This window comes from Scardinius erythrophthalmus (genome assembly GCF_964197995.2).
Source record: "Scardinius erythrophthalmus genome assembly, chromosome: 18".
NCBI lineage: Eukaryota > Metazoa > Chordata > Actinopteri > Cypriniformes > Leuciscidae > Scardinius > Scardinius erythrophthalmus.
In genome coordinates this window covers 26794827-26813467 of record NC_138238.1, presented here as the reverse complement: position 1 = coordinate 26813467, position 18641 = coordinate 26794827, and the positions used below count along the sequence as shown (strand labels likewise).

At 37.1% G+C, this 18641-nt stretch overlaps 1 protein-coding gene across 1 annotated transcript in view; it reads right to left on the bottom strand.

Annotated features, from left to right (window-relative positions):
* Nucleotides 1-14525, bottom strand: part of becn1 (beclin 1, autophagy related) — a 92384-nt gene extending 77859 nt beyond the window's left edge. The window contains exon 1 of the mRNA XM_081392124.1: nucleotides 14451-14525. Within this exon, the coding sequence (XP_081248250.1) occupies nucleotides 14451-14503 (53 nt within the window). The 5' untranslated portion in view covers nucleotides 14504-14525. The remainder of the gene's footprint in view (nucleotides 1-14450) is intronic.
* Nucleotides 14526-18641: the final 4116 nt, after the last annotated feature.

Sequence of the window (18641 nt, the reverse complement as noted above, 5' to 3'; positions counted from 1 at the left end):
GATATCTCGAACGGTTTGGCTGTGGCGAGGAATCGAATTTATGGCGAGAAAAGAGAAACACGGAAGTGGAATAACTTCTGCATACATTAACTGATCTTGATGAAACTTCAGCAGTGTGTTCGTGGTAAGAGGCCGATCAGATGGATGTAGCTATTGTGAGTCAAAGTTATAGCGCCACCAACTGGCAGCAGGAAGTGTGTCACTTTCAACATGCTTTTGACAAAAGTGGGGGGGTTAGTTTTAACTACAGTAAAGCAAAAACAGTTTGTATATTGATCTCATCAAGCCGGACAACTTTCTAATTTACATTCAATAGCTCTGGCCATCAGGAAGTCAGATATTTTGGTCTGAATGTGAATTTTTTGCAAAATCAGCCTCTGAATTTTTAGCCACTCCTCTTAAACTATTTATTTTATTCGTACCAAACTTTTTCAACATGATGAAACTACATTAAATATGCTAAATTGTGAATGGATAATAAATATCTCAAACGGTTTTGCTATGGCGAGGGATTAAATAATGTCCAAAAAGGAAACACTAAAAATCTTCTAAAAATGTAATTATATACCATTTATTTCTATATAAAAGTATACAAATATCACAACTAAACCCATTTTATTCTGTTTTTGCAATTCAAGAAGAATGAAAAAGTTAAAACAGGCTATTTAGTGCTATTTGGTTCAACAAAAAAAAAGCAAACATAGGGCTATACTGCCCTCTTGTGTCCAAAAGGACATCAAAATAGTATATAAAACTTTTTACCAGGTAGGCCAATATTGTATTTAAATATACATTTATTAGGTATGTGTCTGAGGATATTTTCCCACCGGTTAATCGACGTGTGACACGAGTGGGTGCTTTTAAATCGCTAATATAATAGTGAAAGAAAAATAATGATAATGTTGCACACACAAATCACACACATGTGGGAAAGAATGATGCTTTTAAACAACACTAAACCGCCATTAGGTGTCGCCAGGCATCCATCTTAATAAGCGAGTCATTGATTCATTCGTTCAAACGATTTGTTCGAATGAGTCGATCATGATTAAGACAGATGTTTATGGATTGATCATTCAATCTTTGAGTCAACCGATTCGTTAAAAATGCTGAATCGTTCAGTTATGAGAAAACACGTGATGCGTGATGGTTCTGCCGTGATCTTTGTTTAACTATTTTCGCTGCTGAAACAGAACAAAAACAGTCAACATTGCATCTAAAATGTAAGTGACTTAATTGTAACTGTTTATTAACCTGTTGTATGAAATCTAGGGGTGGGAGAAAAAATTTATTCTTAGATGCATCGCGATGCGGACGTGGACGATTATGAATCGATTCACAAATGTCAAAAAATCGATTCTCTAAAAAAATATTTTTCTAATAACGTAATATTGACGGAAGGCAAAAGGCGGAACTCTAAGCGGACGTGCGTGCAGTCTGTGGCGCGCACATAACAGAGAAGTTTCTTCTGCTCACCAAGGCTGCATTTATTTGATTAAAAATACAAACAAAAACAGTAATATTGTAAAATATTATTCCAATTTAAAACAGCTGCTTTCTATTTTAATATATTTTAAACTGTTATTTATTCCTGTGATCAAAGCTGAGTTTTCAGAATCATTACTCCAGTCGTCACTGTCACATGATCCTTCAGAAATTATTCTAATATGATGATTGATACTCAAGAAACATTCATTATTATTTTAAATGTCGAAAACAGTTGTGTACAGTCTTTGATGAATAGAAAGTTCAAAAGAACAGCATTTATCTGAAATCTAAAGCTTTTGTAACGTTAAACACTACCGCTCAAAAGTTTTGGGTTAGTAATAATTAAAATTTTATTTTTTGGGGAAATAAATAAAATAAATCAGTACTTTTATTTATGAAGGATGAGTTAAACTGATCAACAGTTACAGTAAAGACATTTATAATGTTAAAAATATATATATTTGAAATATATGCTGTTCTTTTGAACTTTACATTCATCAAAGCATTTTGAAAAAAAAAAAATCTGTACACAACTGTTTTCAACATTGAAAATAATAATGAATATTTATTGAGCATCAATCATCATATTAGTATGATTTCTGAAGGATCATGTGACACTGAAGACTGGAGTAATGATGCTGAAAACTCAACTTTGATCACAGAAATGAATTACTATGTAAAATATTTAAAAATTGAAAACAGCTGTTTTAAATTGGAATAATATTTCACAATATTACTGTTTTTGTTTGTATTTTTAATCAATAAATGCAGCCTTGGTGAGCAGAAGAGACTTCTCCTAAGAACATTAAAAATCTTACTGACCCCAAACTTTTGAACAAAAAAAAAAAATATATATATATATACATATATATATATGTATGTGTGTGTATGTATGTATATATATATATATATATAAATATAGCTGCGAGCAGCGATGGAGGGCCAAAGCCGGCGGTACCGCCACCCCGGTGCCTTTAGGTAACTAAAGGCACCAGGGTTGCGGTGCCACCGGCTTGGGCCCGTAATCGCTTTTATTATTATTATTATTATTTTGTCAACCTTTCGGCCACTTTTGGGGCTCTTAACATGCTCGAAAACTCTTGAAACTTTGCACACAGGTCAGAACCCGCGGCCATCAGGGCCGGGCTGAGGCTGGTACCCGGGCGTGGCAGGGGGGCTCAACAGCGCCCCCTGGAACGGGATCCGAACACGTGTCCATAAATCAAACACGCTTGCATGTAATAATATGAAACTCGGTACACATATAGATCTCATCGGGCCGAACAACTTTCGTGCTCTAAGTTTTACGCCAGCCCAACAGGAAGTCGGCTATTTAGGGTTGTTTGGAAACGCATGCGGTGGAATTTAATGTACTCCTCCTAGGGAATTCATCGATTCGCCTCCAAACTCGGTGTGCATGAAGTCAAGACATTGAGGATGCTAAATTGCGGACGGATTTTTGATATCTCGAAAGGTTTGGCCGTGGCGAGGAAACGAATTTATGGCGAAAAAATGAAACAGGAAGTGTGTTATAACTTCTGCATACATTAACTGATCTTGATGAAACTTCAGCAGTGTGTTCGTTGTAAGAGGCCGATCGCACAGATGTGACTATTGTGAGTCAAAGTTATAGCGCCACCAACAGGCAGCAGGAAGTACATCACTATTAAAATGCTTTGAAATCACTGTCTTATTTTTACCCGATTTGCTTCAAACTTTATGTGTAGAATGTAGACACACGGCAGATGTAAACCTGTGAAAGGATTATTGATATCTTAGATACTGTTGCCGTGGCAACGCATCAAACTTTAATATTCTTTTTTTATGCTTTTGAGACTCTTAACATACTTGAAATTGCATGAAACTCGACAGACACATCACATTTATTATCCAGTAGACATGTGCAAAGTTTCAGAAACGGGCGTGGTGAGGGGCTCAGTAGTGCCACCTTTAGTCATAAGTGGGGGGGCTAGTTTTATCAACAGCAACAAAACTTGGTATGTGTATTGTTCTCATCAAGACGGACAACTTTCTAATTTACATGAACCATCTCCGACCAACAGGAAGAGAGATATTTTGGTTTGAATGTGGATTTTCTGAAGAATTCTCTCCCTCTCTCTGTGTCTGTGTGTGTGTGAGGGGAGGGGGGGATTTGACTATTGCTTTTATATTGTTAATCAAGGTTTCAGGGGCTTTTGGGGTCCTTAACGTGCTCAAAAACTCTTGAAACTTTGCACACAGGTCAGAACCCACGGCCATCAGGGCCGGGCTGAAGCTGGTACCCGGGCGTGGCTGGGGGGCTCAACAGCGCCCCCTTGAACGGGGTTCTAAAACTTGATCCATATATCAAACACGCTCGCATGAATTAATATGAAACTCGGTACACATATAGATCTCATCGGGCCGAACAACTTTACCCCAGTCAAGTTTTACGCCAGCCCAACAGGAAGTCGGCTATTATGGGTTGTTTGGAAAACGCTTGCTGTGGAATGTGAAATACTCCTCCTAGAAAATTCACCGTGTCCCCTTCAAACTCGGTGTGCATGTAGTCAAGACTTTGAGGATGCAAAATTGCGGACGGATTTTTGATATCTCGAACGGTTTGGCTGTGGCGAGGAATCGAATTTATGGCGAGAAAAGAGAAACACGGAAGTGGAATAACTTCTGCATACATTAACTGATCTTGATGAAACTTCAGCAGTGTGTTCGTGGTAAGAGGCCGATCAGATGGATGTAGCTATTGTGAGTCAAAGTTATAGCGCCACCAACTGGCAGCAGGAAGTGTGTCACTTTCAACATGCTTTTGACAAAAGTGGGGGGGTTAGTTTTAACTACAGTAAAGAAAAAATAGTTTGTATATTGTTCTCATCAAGCCGGACAACTTTCTAATTTACATTCAATAGCTCTGGCCATCAGGAAGTCAGATATTTTGGTCTGAATGTGAATTTTTTTGCAAAATCAGCCTCTGAATTTTTAGCCACTCCTCTTAAACTATTTATTTTATTCGTACCAAACTTTTTCAACATGATGAAACTACATTAAATATGCTAAATTGTGAATGGATAATAAATATCTCAAACGGTTTTGCTATGGCGAGGGATTAAAGTAATGTCCAAAAAGGAAACACTAAAAATCTTCTAAAAATGTAATTATATACCATTTATTTCTATATAAAATAATACAAATATCACAACTAAACCCATTTTATTCTGTTTTTGCAATTCAAGAAGAATGAAAAAGTTAAAACAGGCTATTTAGTGCTATTTGGTTCAACAAAAAAGCAAACATAGGGCTATACTGCCCTCTTGTGTCCAAAAGGACATCAAAATAGTATATAAAACTTTTTACCAGGTAGGCCAATATTGTATTTAAATATACATTTATTAGGTATGTGTCTGAGGATATTTTCCCACCGGTTAATCGACGTGTGACACGAGTGGGTGCTTTTAAATCGCTAATATAATAGTGAAAGAAAAATAATGATAATGTTGCACACACAAATCACACACATGTGGGAAAGAATGATGCTTTTAAACAACACTAAACCGCCATTAGGTGTCGCCAGGCATCCATCTTAATAAGCGAGTCATTGATTCATTCGTTCAAACGATTCGTTCGAATGAGTCGATCATGATTAAGACAGATGTTTATGGATTGATCATTCAATCTTTGAGTCAACCGATTCGTTAAAAATGCTGAATCGTTCAGTTATGAGAAAACACGTGATGGTTCTGCCGTGATCTTTGTTTAACTATTTTCGCTGCTGAAACAGAACAAAAACAGTCAACATTGCATCTAAAATGTAAGTGACTTAATTGTAACTGTTTATTAACCTGTTGTATGAAATCTAGGGGTGGGAGAAAAAATGTATTCTTAGATGCATCGCGATGCGGACGTGGACGATTCTGAATCGATTCACAAATGTCAAATCGATTCTCTAAAAAAATATTTTTCTAATAACGGAATATTGACGGAAGGCAAAAGGCGGAACTCTAAGCGGACGTGCGTGCAGTCTGTGGCGCGCACATAACAGAAGTTTCTTCTGCTCACCAAGGCTGCATTTATTTGATTAAAAATACAAACAAAAACAGTAATATTGTAAAATATTATTCCAATTTAAAACAGCTGCTTTCTATTTTAATATATTTTAAACTGTTATTTATTCCTGTGATCAAAGCTGAGTTTTCAGCATCATTACTCCAGTCGTCACTGTCACATGATCCTTCAGAAATTATTCTAATATGATGATTGATACTCAAGAAACATTCATTATTATTTTAAATGTCGAAAACAGCTGTGTACAGTCTTTGATGAATAGAAAGTTCAAAAGAACAGCATTTATCTGAAATCTAAAGCTTTTGTAACGTTAAACACTACCGCTCAAAAGTTTTGGGTTTGTAATAATTAAAATTTTATTTTTGGGGGAAATAAATAAAATAAATCAGTACTTTTATTTATGAAGGATGAGTTAAACTGATCAACAGTTAAAGTAAAGACATTTATAATGTTAAAAATATATATATTTGAAATATATGCTGTTCTTTTGAACTTTACATTCATCAAAGCATTTTGAAAAAAAAAATCTGTACACAACTGTTTTCAACATTGAAAATAATAATGAATATTTATTGAGCATCAATCATCATATTAGTATGATTTCTGAAGGATCATGTGACACTGAAGACTGGAGTAATGATGCTGAAAACTCAACTTTGATCACAGAAATGAATTACTATGTAAAATATTTAAAAATTGAAAACAGCTGTTTTAAATTGGAATAATATTTCACAATATTACTGTTTTTGTTTGTATTTTTAATCAATAAATGCAGCCTTGGTGAGCAGAAGAGACTTCTCCTAAAAACATTAAAAATCTTACTGACCCCAAACTTTTGAACAATAATATATATATATGTGTGTGTGTGTGTGTGTGTGTGTGTGTGTGTGTGTGTGTGTGTGTGTGTGTGTGTGTGTGTGTGTGTGTGTGTGTGTGTGTGTGTGTGTGTGTGTGTGTGTGTGTGTGTGTGTGTGTATGTATGTATGTATATATATATATATATATATATATATATATATATATATATATATATATATATATATAAATATAGCTGCGAGCAGCGATGGAGGGCCAAAGCCGGCGGTACCGCCACCCCGGTGCCTTTAGGTAACTAAAGGCACCGGGGTTGCGGTGCCACCGGCTTGGGCCCGTAATCGCTGCTCGCAGCTATATTTATTATTATTATTATTATTTTGTCAACCTTTCGGGCACTTTTGGGGCCCTTAACATGCTCGAAAACTCTTGAAATTTTGCACACAGGTCAGAACCCGCGGCCATCAGGGCTGGGCTGAAGCTGGTACCCGGGCGTGGCAGGGGGCCTCGACAGCGCCCCCTGGAACGGGATCCGAACACTTGTCAATAAATCAGACACGCTTGCATGTAATAATATGAAACTCGGTACACATATAGACCTCATAGGGCCGAACAACTTTCGTGCTCTAAGTTTTACGCCAGACCAACAGGAAGTCGGCTATTATAGGTTGTTTGGAAACGCATGCTGTGGAATTTGAAGAACTCCTCCTAGGAAATTCATCCATTCGCCTCCAAACTCGGTCGGCATGAAGTCAAGACATTGAGGATGCTAAATTGCGGACGGATTTTTGATATCTCGAACGGTTTGGCCGTGGCAAGGAAACGAATTTATGGCGAATAATTCAAACAGGAAGTGTGTTATAACTTCTGCATACATTAACTGATCTTGATGAAACTTCAGCTGTGTGTTAGTTGTAAGAGGCCGATCACATGGATGTGACATTTGTGAGTCAAAGTTATAGCGCCACCAACTGGCAACAGGAAGTGTGTCACTTTCAAAATGCTTTGAAATCACCCTCTTATTTTTACCCGATTTGCTTCAAACTTTATGTGTATAATGTAGACACACGCAAGATGTAGACCTGTGAAAGGATTATTGATATCTTAAATACTGTTGCCGTGGCAACGCATCAAACTTTAATATTCTTTTCGGATGCTTTTGAGACTCTTAGCATGCTTGAAATTGGATGAAACTCGACAGACACATAACACTTATTAGCCAGTACACATGGGAAAAGTTTCAGAAAAGGGCGTGGCAGGGGGGCTCAACAGCGCCCCCTTGAACGGGGTCTGAAAACTTGGTCCATATATCAAACACGCTTGCATGAATTAATATGAAACTCGGTACACATATAGATCTCATCGGGAAATCAGTACGTATATTGGTCTCATCAAGCTGGACAACTTTCTAATTTACAGTTATTAGCTCCGACCAACAGGAAGTCAGATATTTTGGTTTGAATGTGTATTTCTTTGCAAAATCAGCCTCTGAATTTTTACTCACTCCTCTTAAGTGGTTTATTTTATTCCCACCAAACTTTTTCAATATGATGAAAATACATTAAAGATGCTAAATTGTGAACGGATAATACATATCTCAAACGGTTTTGCTATGGTGAGGGATTAAAGTAATGTCAAAAAAGGAAACCCTAAAAGCCTCATATCTTCTAAAAATGTAATTATAAACCATTTATTTCTATATAAAATTATACAAATATCAAAACTAAACCTATTTTATTCTTTTTTTTTCAATTTTATAATTGTTTAAGTTTAAAAACAGCCAGCATTTTTTTTCAGTCCAAAAAATAAATACATCATGTCATTCATAGTGCTATATTGCCATCTTGTGTTCAAAATCAGGTAGGCCTATTGTATCTATATAAAAATATACTAGGTATGTGACAGTGAGAAAATTTTACCACCGGTTAATCAATGGGTTAATAAATGTTAATCAATGTTGTGGAATATTTTGAGTGTATCATAATTTCAAAATAAGGTAAGACAAGTAATATTTTCTGTCTTATATATATATATATATATATATATATATATATATATATATATATATATATATATATATATATATATATATATAAATATAGCTGCGAGCAGCGATGAAGGGCCCAAGCCGGCGGCACCGCCACTCCCTAAAAGCACCGGGGTTACGGTGCCACCGGCTTGGGCCGGTAATCGCTGCTCGCAGCTATATTATAATGTTATTTTTTCCATCTATGTTGATTATGAAAAGTGAACATCATGATAGGATGCATCGGGAGATAGAGTGGGTCAGACATGACTTTGTTAATGGGTCAGACATGATTGAACTTAATTTTCTTCATTAAGTTTTGTTTTGTAGAAAGCCTTTCTTTAAAGTGAATTTTGTTTGTATAGATTATATCTTAATAAATTTTTCATCAACCAATTGCCTGGCAGCAAATATAGCAGACAATATAAATCATGACATGGAGGAGCTGGCGCGCTGCGGTCACTTGCATTGCATGTGAACAGGAGCGCATCTCATCATAAATTAACCGAAACTCAGGCTATATTTCTCATGTCTATCTAAAGAAAGCTTTAAATGTCTATAAACGAAACAATTCAAAATGAAAATAAATAGGCTACTCTCTGATTATGTAATCCAAGATGTGCATTTCTCTCTAGGCTATAGGTGCATTCACTACAGAGATGGCGATCCTCAACTTCATCTTTGCAGCAGACACTGACAGAAAAGACTAGTTTATTAATAAAAATCAATGCACGCGTGTCACCGGTTTTACAAATGCACATCTTGCTTGTTGCACGCACACTCGGCACACATATTATGTCGAAATTACGAGATATTGGGTTGAAATAACATTATTAATAATAATAAATCTTTAATAATATTTGATTGAATGCCGAATGTTGTGCCTGTTCAATTTAATAAAATTAATACTTTAATTGTGATCATTAAAATAATTAAATATTAAATATTAAGTGGCCAATTTTTGCTCATTTATTACAGTTTTTCTCAGTCGCATTGGTGCATTTCTCACATCACTATTTACATTTGCATAACAGTTAGTTTAACCTCCACAACATTTAGTCATTTGTGCACATCATAGTAGCAGTTTCTCATTCCTTCCAACAAATTGCAAATGATTTTGGACATGCATCAATTGCTTTCATACAACTCTCTGCTGTTTTATAACATTATCATTTGCTTATGTCATGTCAGTCAAAATTAACTATACTTGTGAATGCGGAATAGTCATTCCATATAAAACTAGAGTCATTACATACAAAAATGTTGAACTAGTTGTCAAAATCTGTCTAGCAAATTTTACACATTTTTTACAGTAAAATCTGCTTTTTTCCTGAAAATGTCTCCTAATATTCGCTGTGATGTAGATGAAATTATTTGGCCAGACAGAGAGGAACGTCTGGATGTGCATGAATGATTACAGTACTATGTATGTTGTATGTTCAGTTCCAATATGTACTGCAATATTGTTTACAGTTGTGCACAGCTCTACCCAAAGGGAGTTTTTGTTTGTTGTAAATAAGGGTGTATTTTTTCTTTTGCACAATGCTGTGAACAAATTAGAATTGCAAAGAGCATATGCAGTAAAAATGTGAAACATGCATAATCAGTGTCTTGTACTCAGTTACCTCACTAAATACAGAAATGTGTAACTTTACTGTATTTTTCAAATGGCTGTGCAAATAGTACTGTATATAGTGCTGTCTTGAGCATTTTCAGGTAGTGTCATCAAGATCTGACTTTTTTTTGCATTGGAAAACATTTACAGAGTAAACTGTCATAATGAAAACATGACAAAGCCATTTGACTATCTTGTTCATAGACAATGGTGTCAGGACTTTTCATTTTGATGACACTGACACTTTCATTGACATGAATACTTGCTTTTGAGGAGTGAGCTATCCATTTTGAGCAAGTGACACGCTTTTGAAGGTTATCCGCTAGGTTTTGCAGTTTGCACTAATTGTTTTGAGAACTGCATTAACTGTTGTGCAAATGTAAATAGTGATGTGAGAAACGCACCAAAGCGACTGAGAAAAACTTTAAAAGTATTTATATATAATAAATCTAGCAACCCCTCAGCACATGTTAAAAAATTATCTGGCGCCGCATCTGGTTATAACGGCCCACGTATTAAAAATGGTTGGGTCTAAATCGGGCTCGGGCTCATAATTACAGTTATGCCGGGCTCGGACACAACGGGCTCAGGTAGGGTCGGGCTTGATTTTTTGGGCCCGATATAGGCTAAGCTCTACTCGTCATTACCCAAGCAAGTTGTTTGGGCTTGTTGAGGCTCTCTGATAGCAGTATCTTCAGGCTAACGTAAACCGGAAGTTCGTTACCGGCTTGTTCTACGTTGCCATAGCGATAATGTGAAAGGTCAGAGTTCGGGAAAGTTGTGAATAGATGAATATCAGATGATGTCACCAACCAACGTCTCCTCACTGACGTCACTCACTTCTAAAACTTGTCTGCCGCCATCTTGAGTACCTGATTCACGTCAGTCGCAAAGGAAGTAGCTAGCTATGCCTTCAATGTGTTGTGCGGTGGGGTGCAACAACAAAAAAGGAGACCCCAAAATATCCTTTTACAGGCTACCTCAGGACGAAAAAAGACGCCGTAATTTGCAGGTGGGACGGGTGGGACATGTCCCCATCAGTTTTGAAACATCTCGCTGCACGAATGTACCAATACAAATAAACAAAACATCTCCAGTTAACTAGCAGAGCATTCATTTCGTTCGTTTGTTAAATAAGAGGCGATCTAGCGCTGAAATGTGTTGTTTCTGAAATCAAGTGATCAAAGTGCTCGTTGCCGCCAAGCAGCAACCTCCCCGTCTCTCTCTTGAAACCAACATGGAAGTGAGTTAAACTGCAATTCGTTGACTGGCCACTTGAGGCTGGTGTCAAAAGTGAGTCAAATCTGTATCTCCCCCATGTTAAAATGCCAAATTTTACAGCAGAAAAAAACGTGTTTACAGCCTGGTGTCTGTATGTGGCTTTGGTCTATACAGATAATTTTGCCCTTCATGACAACTGTGAGGGGGGTGAATTGTTTTATAACTCATCCGTTTAGTTGATTAATCCTTAAAGTTCTGCATAATTAAGGGTGTGGCCACTTGAGTGACAGGTGGATTGCCGCTGATGTCAATGCTAGCCGTTTGTCTGCTGTTACTAGCCGTCACTTCACCTCAGCAAATGTTAGCTGCTGATCTTGCCATCTCTGCAGTGTTTTGTGCTTTTTTCGGGATTATTTCATACAATTTAATACACCCATTACTTCGCCCACGGCTTAGGATTCAGTCGTTGTCGTCGAGTATCGTTCGAGAGAACAACCAGCGCTGTATTTCAGTTGTTTTCCTCTGTGAACATGCACTAATGGATGTCTGACAATTTCGTTGCTTTTTGGAGTTTTCAGATTTAAAAACGTCAATAAAGGCTCGTTCGTTCTGCTCTCATAGAACGGATAGATTATAATATGCTTATGTACCGTCAGGTGAAATCCTGCAGGTGTCGGCGCTTTCTCCGTCATGCAATAAATGCACATCCTTGAATGAGCGCGGATTTTCTAGCGCATTTACTTGAACTTCATAGGCAATATATATCTATGGTTTAACCCATTTGAGAGGCGGCCAAAATCAGAATTTAAAATGGACTGAATAAGCTCTCCACGAACTTGACGAGCGATGCCGCACTGACGGACCATAGACTATAAAAAAAGTGACTGACATGTTACGTTATGCACATAAATCACTGTCACACACACACTCTCAGAGTAATATTAACTTACTGCATAATACATTTTCAACTAGCAGAATAGTACAGAATCACGATACACAGTCTCACTTGTAGCCATGTCTTTTAACTATTATAATATTTCGAAGGACAAAAATAGGAACTTTTAATTGGCTTTACATCAACTGTCACTTTAGCGCGAGGCCCTGTGCAGTCGCAGACTTGGTACTGTCAGTAGCATTATAGCATAACGTTATAGCATTACCTCCCCAGCCTGAGCTAACTCGATCACGTCGAGCGAGGTGGGCGTGATTTCAGATAGCCAGGCTCCTCAGCTCCACTCACGCCCCACCTCTTTGCCCATTTTCTATTATCCGGGAGTGACGCAAGGCCAAGATGGCGACGGCCGGCTCCGCCCACTTTAGGCTTCAAAAATGCTCTTCAGAAACCTACAGGTGACGTCACGGACACTACGTCCATATTTTTTTACAGTCTATGGTTGCCGCTGCGATCAGTTGCGCGGACACTGTGTTTGTTTGTGGCTCGCACACAGTCTTCACTCGGACACGCGCTTCAATGTGGAGAGACTTTCTATTCGTTACGGTGAAATTACAAAACAAAACGCACAGTGCACACAAACATGTCCCTGCCTGATATACAACCACTGATAAACATAAAATCGGTTTTGATGAGAAAAAAAAAAAATATATAAGAGCGGATTAGAACCCAGAACCTCTGACACGCTTGGCAAAAGTTCTGTCCCTGCACCATTTAAATACACGCTTAAAATAGTCGGATCAACATATAATATCATTGAATGCCAGGATTGGTAGTTCGGTAGCAGCGGACAGAGGCTGGAAGTATGCATCAGGTATCGCGTAGGGATCACACCCTAATGATATTATTTTTTGAAAGTAGTGTTTCTTTTCATGGCAGTCGAGGTGTGAAATGTTGTCTTTCTTGCTATTTACTGTATCTGTACAAAGCTGTAAATAGTAGCAAGCTAGCTAGTTAATGCTTGTCAGTACCATAGACAGTACTCGGTAGGTACTCAAGATAGCGGCAGTCAACTGGAAAAAGAGCGGATGACGTAAGGGGTCAACGTGACTGATATTCATGAATAGTAAAACATGGTAGCCTACATTTTCATCAGAGAATGATGTCTCATTTGATGACTGTAATTGGCCTAACGTTATATTCACGTTATTTTTGTCATTATTTTCTCGTAGAATTACTTTGGAAACATGTGACTTCATTTATTTATTTAAGCCGAATGTCCTAACTCAAGTCCATAACTTTGAGTCCTAACTCAAACAGTCAGAAAGTTACATTTTACCCTTTAAACGTGAGATTGTTAAAAAAAAAAATTTACTTCTGCGATTCATGCCATCAAAGTCAGGGAAGACAAACCTATTTTATGATTTGAAACAATATCACCCATTTGAACAAAGAAACTAAGTTTACTCGTGCATATTTTGATGTAGAAAAAATATTTTATCATCATAAATGTTTTGAATATTGTACCTCAGATTAGTGAAACGTTCATCTGGTTGACAAGTGTTTGTCATGTTCTGACAACTATAATAATAAAAGACAACAAAAGAATAAAACCCACAATTAACTACTTTCTACTTTCTACAACTTTCAGTCAGGAAAAAAACGTGAAAAAATATGACATTTGTTGTGATAATTATTGATATCGACGGATATGAAAAATGTTATCATGATAACTTTTTGGCCATAACACCCAACCCTAAACAAATAGATATATCTATTTGACAATATAAAACAAAATGTCTTTTGATGCATTTTTGTTGTTGTTGCTGTACCACCATCTAACCTTTCTTTTTTCTTTTATATTGCTTCTAAAAAGAAATAGGTTCAAGGAATATGTGTGCTGCTATTTTCTACATTTTTCATTCCGAACACTATAATTTTATCTTATGCCAATATTCAATACTAATACGCTTACATATTTTTAAATCTCCCAATAATTTCAGCAGAGCAGTTGTCGCCTTGCAATTGTAACCAAAAAGCAAGTGCTAATTTCTTCGCAATTCAAATGGAATTTCACTGGCTTCATTGACATCTATTGGGTTTCCATAACTCCTGTGCAGATTTTTAAAGTTCTATGTTGTATTCTGTCTAATTTCTCAATTGACTTGATAGCAGCTCCATACAATACAACCATAATCTATAGCATCGAAGCTCCAACCAAACTTAGATAGATAGCCAACAGAGCTTATTTCGCCCCTATGCATAACCAGTTAAGTAACTCATTTTGTTAAATATCTAAGTGAAACCAACCCATTGTTTGTTTGATATTAATAAAGTACCTTTCATTAGCCGTCTCCTCCTGTTTACTTCTAGCAGAGGATGTGACGTACATTGCGTTCTTCTTTTGAGATTTTATTGGCGATTGACGAACAACGAAATGGCGTATTACCGCCACCGACTGGTATGGAGTGATGGGCGATTTCGAAACACTGTGGAAAACTTATCGAATCAGTGAGAGTGTATCAAACTGCCAAAGTCACGTGATTTCAGTTAACGAAGCACTGTTACGTCATAACTTTCGAAACGTTTCGAAATTTCATATGGTTCACTTGAACCAGTTAAACTGATGTTGGACGATCTCTGTGTAGCCTACCCATGATGAATCATGCGGATTCACTGTCTCCCCAGCAGCGAACGATTGAACAAGTGTCTAAGGGTTTTAAGTTTTAACCATAGGGTTTTACCCTGGTCGCTGATCAGTAGGCTATACATTTGTATACTTTTTAATTAGACATTAGTATAAATAAAAGGAATAATAGTAGTCTTTTATTGGCCTGTTTAGCTGAGAAATCCATGGAGAAAAAAAAAAAAAACAAGCTCTGAATATTTATGAAAGAAAACAAACATAGACTCTTGATATTTAATCTTATTAGATGGTTAGTTAATTGCATTTGATAGATTTTACTTTCACAATGGCAGTGTGTTTGTGTTTTGATGCATGTTTGCATGTCTGAGTCTTTGTTGCATTTCTGTTCTGACCAGCAGGGGTCACCAGTGTGTACGTTTCGAACCAGTGAATCATTTTGCTTTAAAAAGCTTCGTTTCTCCCATCACTAGATCAGTATGACGATATTTCTCCTCCCCTCAATACGGTGCAGTCGTCCTGTCCTCTTGGAGGAGAAATATCGTCATTCTGATCTAGTGATGGGGCCATGTATCGCGAGATTTTGGCCAACAACCTCCTTCCCTCAGTAAGAACATTGAAGATGGCTGGGTCGTGGGTCGTGGCTGGGTCTTTCAGCATGACAACAACCCGAAACACACAGCCAGGGCAACTAAGGAGTGGCTCCGTAAGAAGCATCTCAAGGTCCTGGAGTGGCCTAGCCAGTCTCCAGACCTGAACCCAATTCATACTTTGCAGTCACGTGACTACCATGGATACCTGGCTGGCGGGCAACAAACGGGTATTTTCAACGTAGAGTCCTGTAGTTCCAGGTCTTTCTAGTAGCTATCAAGTCTGTTAGTGAGCTAGCTGCATAATAGTCCATGAGCCAGGGGGGTTGATCGGTATCATCGGGGGGACAAATGCTATCATTGTTTTTTGGCAAGGTATACACCCCTAGTATTAGAAAAATCACGATAGTAGTGCAGGGGTGGTAGCAAAATCACTTTTTTCAGCTCATGAAGTTACTAACCCACTAAAATAAATTCCGTTTTTGAAATCTGGTGTATATCTGGTTTAGGCTCATGCTAGGGATATTGTCAATATTCTATAATATGGTGCTTGGTATCGTTGGAAATGGGACCTTTTAGGCTTTCATTTAAGCCCAGTACTAAATCTTTCTGACAAACACAGAGGTCACAAGACTTCTTTAAACCAGAAATAACACACATTTTTTCACAATTTCCGCCTAAACTGTATGCTTTCTTTTATCCCTGTGGCATGAAAGAACACCATGGACACAAAACTCAACAACTTCAATACTCAAGGCACTCTGATGACTCAGAAATGTATAGGCCTATGTATATTTTAATGTATAATATACCCATACTATTTATTTGTGAGAGCCTTAAATTAGACTTGTGCAGCCAGTACAAGTCTTCAAAATAGAATAGAGCCAATAGAATGGACAAATAGAATGCCCTATTATTCCAGGGCCAAATGGCCTATTTATTCATGTACAGTTGTAATAAAAAGTAATTGTTTCAATAGTGTTGTCGACATAACACTTGTAAGTGGTTTAACAAAATGTTTCTATCATGTATTTTGATATTCACCCACTTTCAGTTAGAATGTCAGAAAGTAGCTCATGCACGGAATGTTGATGGATTTTGACAGTTTGACAAGGTTTTGTCAGTTTTGTTGTGCAAGAGTATCCCACCATCACAGTAAATAAAAAGAAAATCACAAGGGTGGTGATGTAAACATTACAGGTTAATGAACAATTGTGTTGAAAAAAAGAAAGAAAAGTTTGTTACTTGACAACCCATCATAACATAAGCTTAACCTGATGTCACTTACATCCTCTTGGAAATGTTGGAAGATGTCCAACTGATGTAGCTAGCTAGCCTGCACTGTAGTAGTTACTGTTACACTGTTTAACCTGCAAGCTAGCTAGCCTGCACCAGGGCTCTCAAGTTTTGAAGAAAGGCAAGAGTAACAAAGGGGGTGCGGGTTGGACGGGTCGCAGGAATGGAGGTGTTTCATTAATAATATTATTAGTTTTGTTGTTGTTATTAAGAATTGCTCAGACTTGCAGAAGAAAAGACTTGACACATGACTTATGATGCGTGGGGCCTGGGGGTCCTCCCCCAGAAAATTTTGAGCATTAAACACATAATTTCCTGCATTCTGGTACATTTTTATGCACCTATTTATACCTTTTTTCTGAATCAATTTATGCTGGAAATATCTTTATGTAAAGGGAAACATAGATTATAATCCAAAATATAAAAACATAATGTAATATATTGCAGTAAGACTGTCAGGCATTCAGTATTGTTTTCATCTATTTATTCTCCTGAGTCCTGTATAGATCGACTTTTCTAATTATATCTGAGTCAACACACATGTAGTCTGTAGGCATAATTTATTCTTCCCTCCTCTTTTGCATCTTTTGTTGAGGAAGTAACCTCTTTAAATGTGCATATGACAATTATTCACATGAATCACTTTTAATGAATAAATAAACCCCTGGACTCTAATATTTCAGATGTGCTTGAGCAAGATTTCTGCTCATGTTCAAAACTTTGTGCACATTCAATATAGATAGATAGATAGATAGATAGATAGATAGATAGATAGATAGATAGATAGATAGATAGATAGATAGATAGATAGATAGATAGATAGATAGATAGATAGATAGATAGATCTATCTATCTATCTATCTATCTATCTCTCTCTCTCTCTCTCTCTCTCTCTCTCTCTCTCTCTCTCTCTCTCTCTCTATATATATATATATATATATATATATAACGATTCATCAACTACATCGATGTATGGATTTATATTCCTATGATCCAACTACATCGATCTGTGCTCGGCAAGTTGGCCTTCCGGACGAAATCGATCTAATATCGTTTTAAAAGGCAATGTATCGATTGTATCGATACTAGGAAATAACGCATTGGATTTAAACACGTCAGAATTTATATGGATGTTTTTTCTTAGCACTTTTAATGTTAAAGGCGTTAAACGTTACTCGATTCAGTCTGCCTATCTGTGACGTCGTCGCCATGCGTGACGCGCCAGCAGCTATGCTGCGGTAGCGCGCACTCTTCAATAGCGTACCGCACGATATACGTCACCTTTTCTCATTAATATTCATTAAGCTAGCGACGGTTGCTAGGGGGGTCAAACTCGCGCGTGTCACTCATGCTAGACGCATGTAAACAGTTTACGGACGAGATGTCTACTGAGCTAAACCTGCTAACTCTGTCCGAGAATGATGTCCCCGGTGCCAACTTCACTGGTATAGAAGTAGAAGAACATACAAATATTCAATTGAAGAGATGGCTTGAGTGTAGAGGGCTGAAAAAGACGGGAAAAAGAGCCGACCTGATCCAGAGGTAGATTGTTATCGACAGAATTTCTCCCCCAAAAAACATCGCCTTACGCCACTGACAGTGACATTTTGCAGTTTCAACAAGCTATCTTTTACCACCCTATGTCCTGTCTGTCATATATATTATGTCCTCTGGTTGTCTTACGTCTGACAGTTGTTGGGGGTAATTTATATTATTATTAATGTATTTATTTTTCGTTTAGCGATCGCTAATGCTACTTGGTCACAACCAACAACACTTAATGGGTATTTCATTGTTATTCATGATGATTTTAAACTATTAACTTTTGAATTAAAATGTTTAAAAGATCATTTCATGTGTATGCATTTCATTAGTTTTATGTAAAATACATTTTGATCAAAAATTCCCAAGATATCAATTCTATGTTAATCTACTCATTACCTCAAAACTTAGAATATTTTCTATTATCTTTCTTTATTGCTTTCACTGTACATACAATG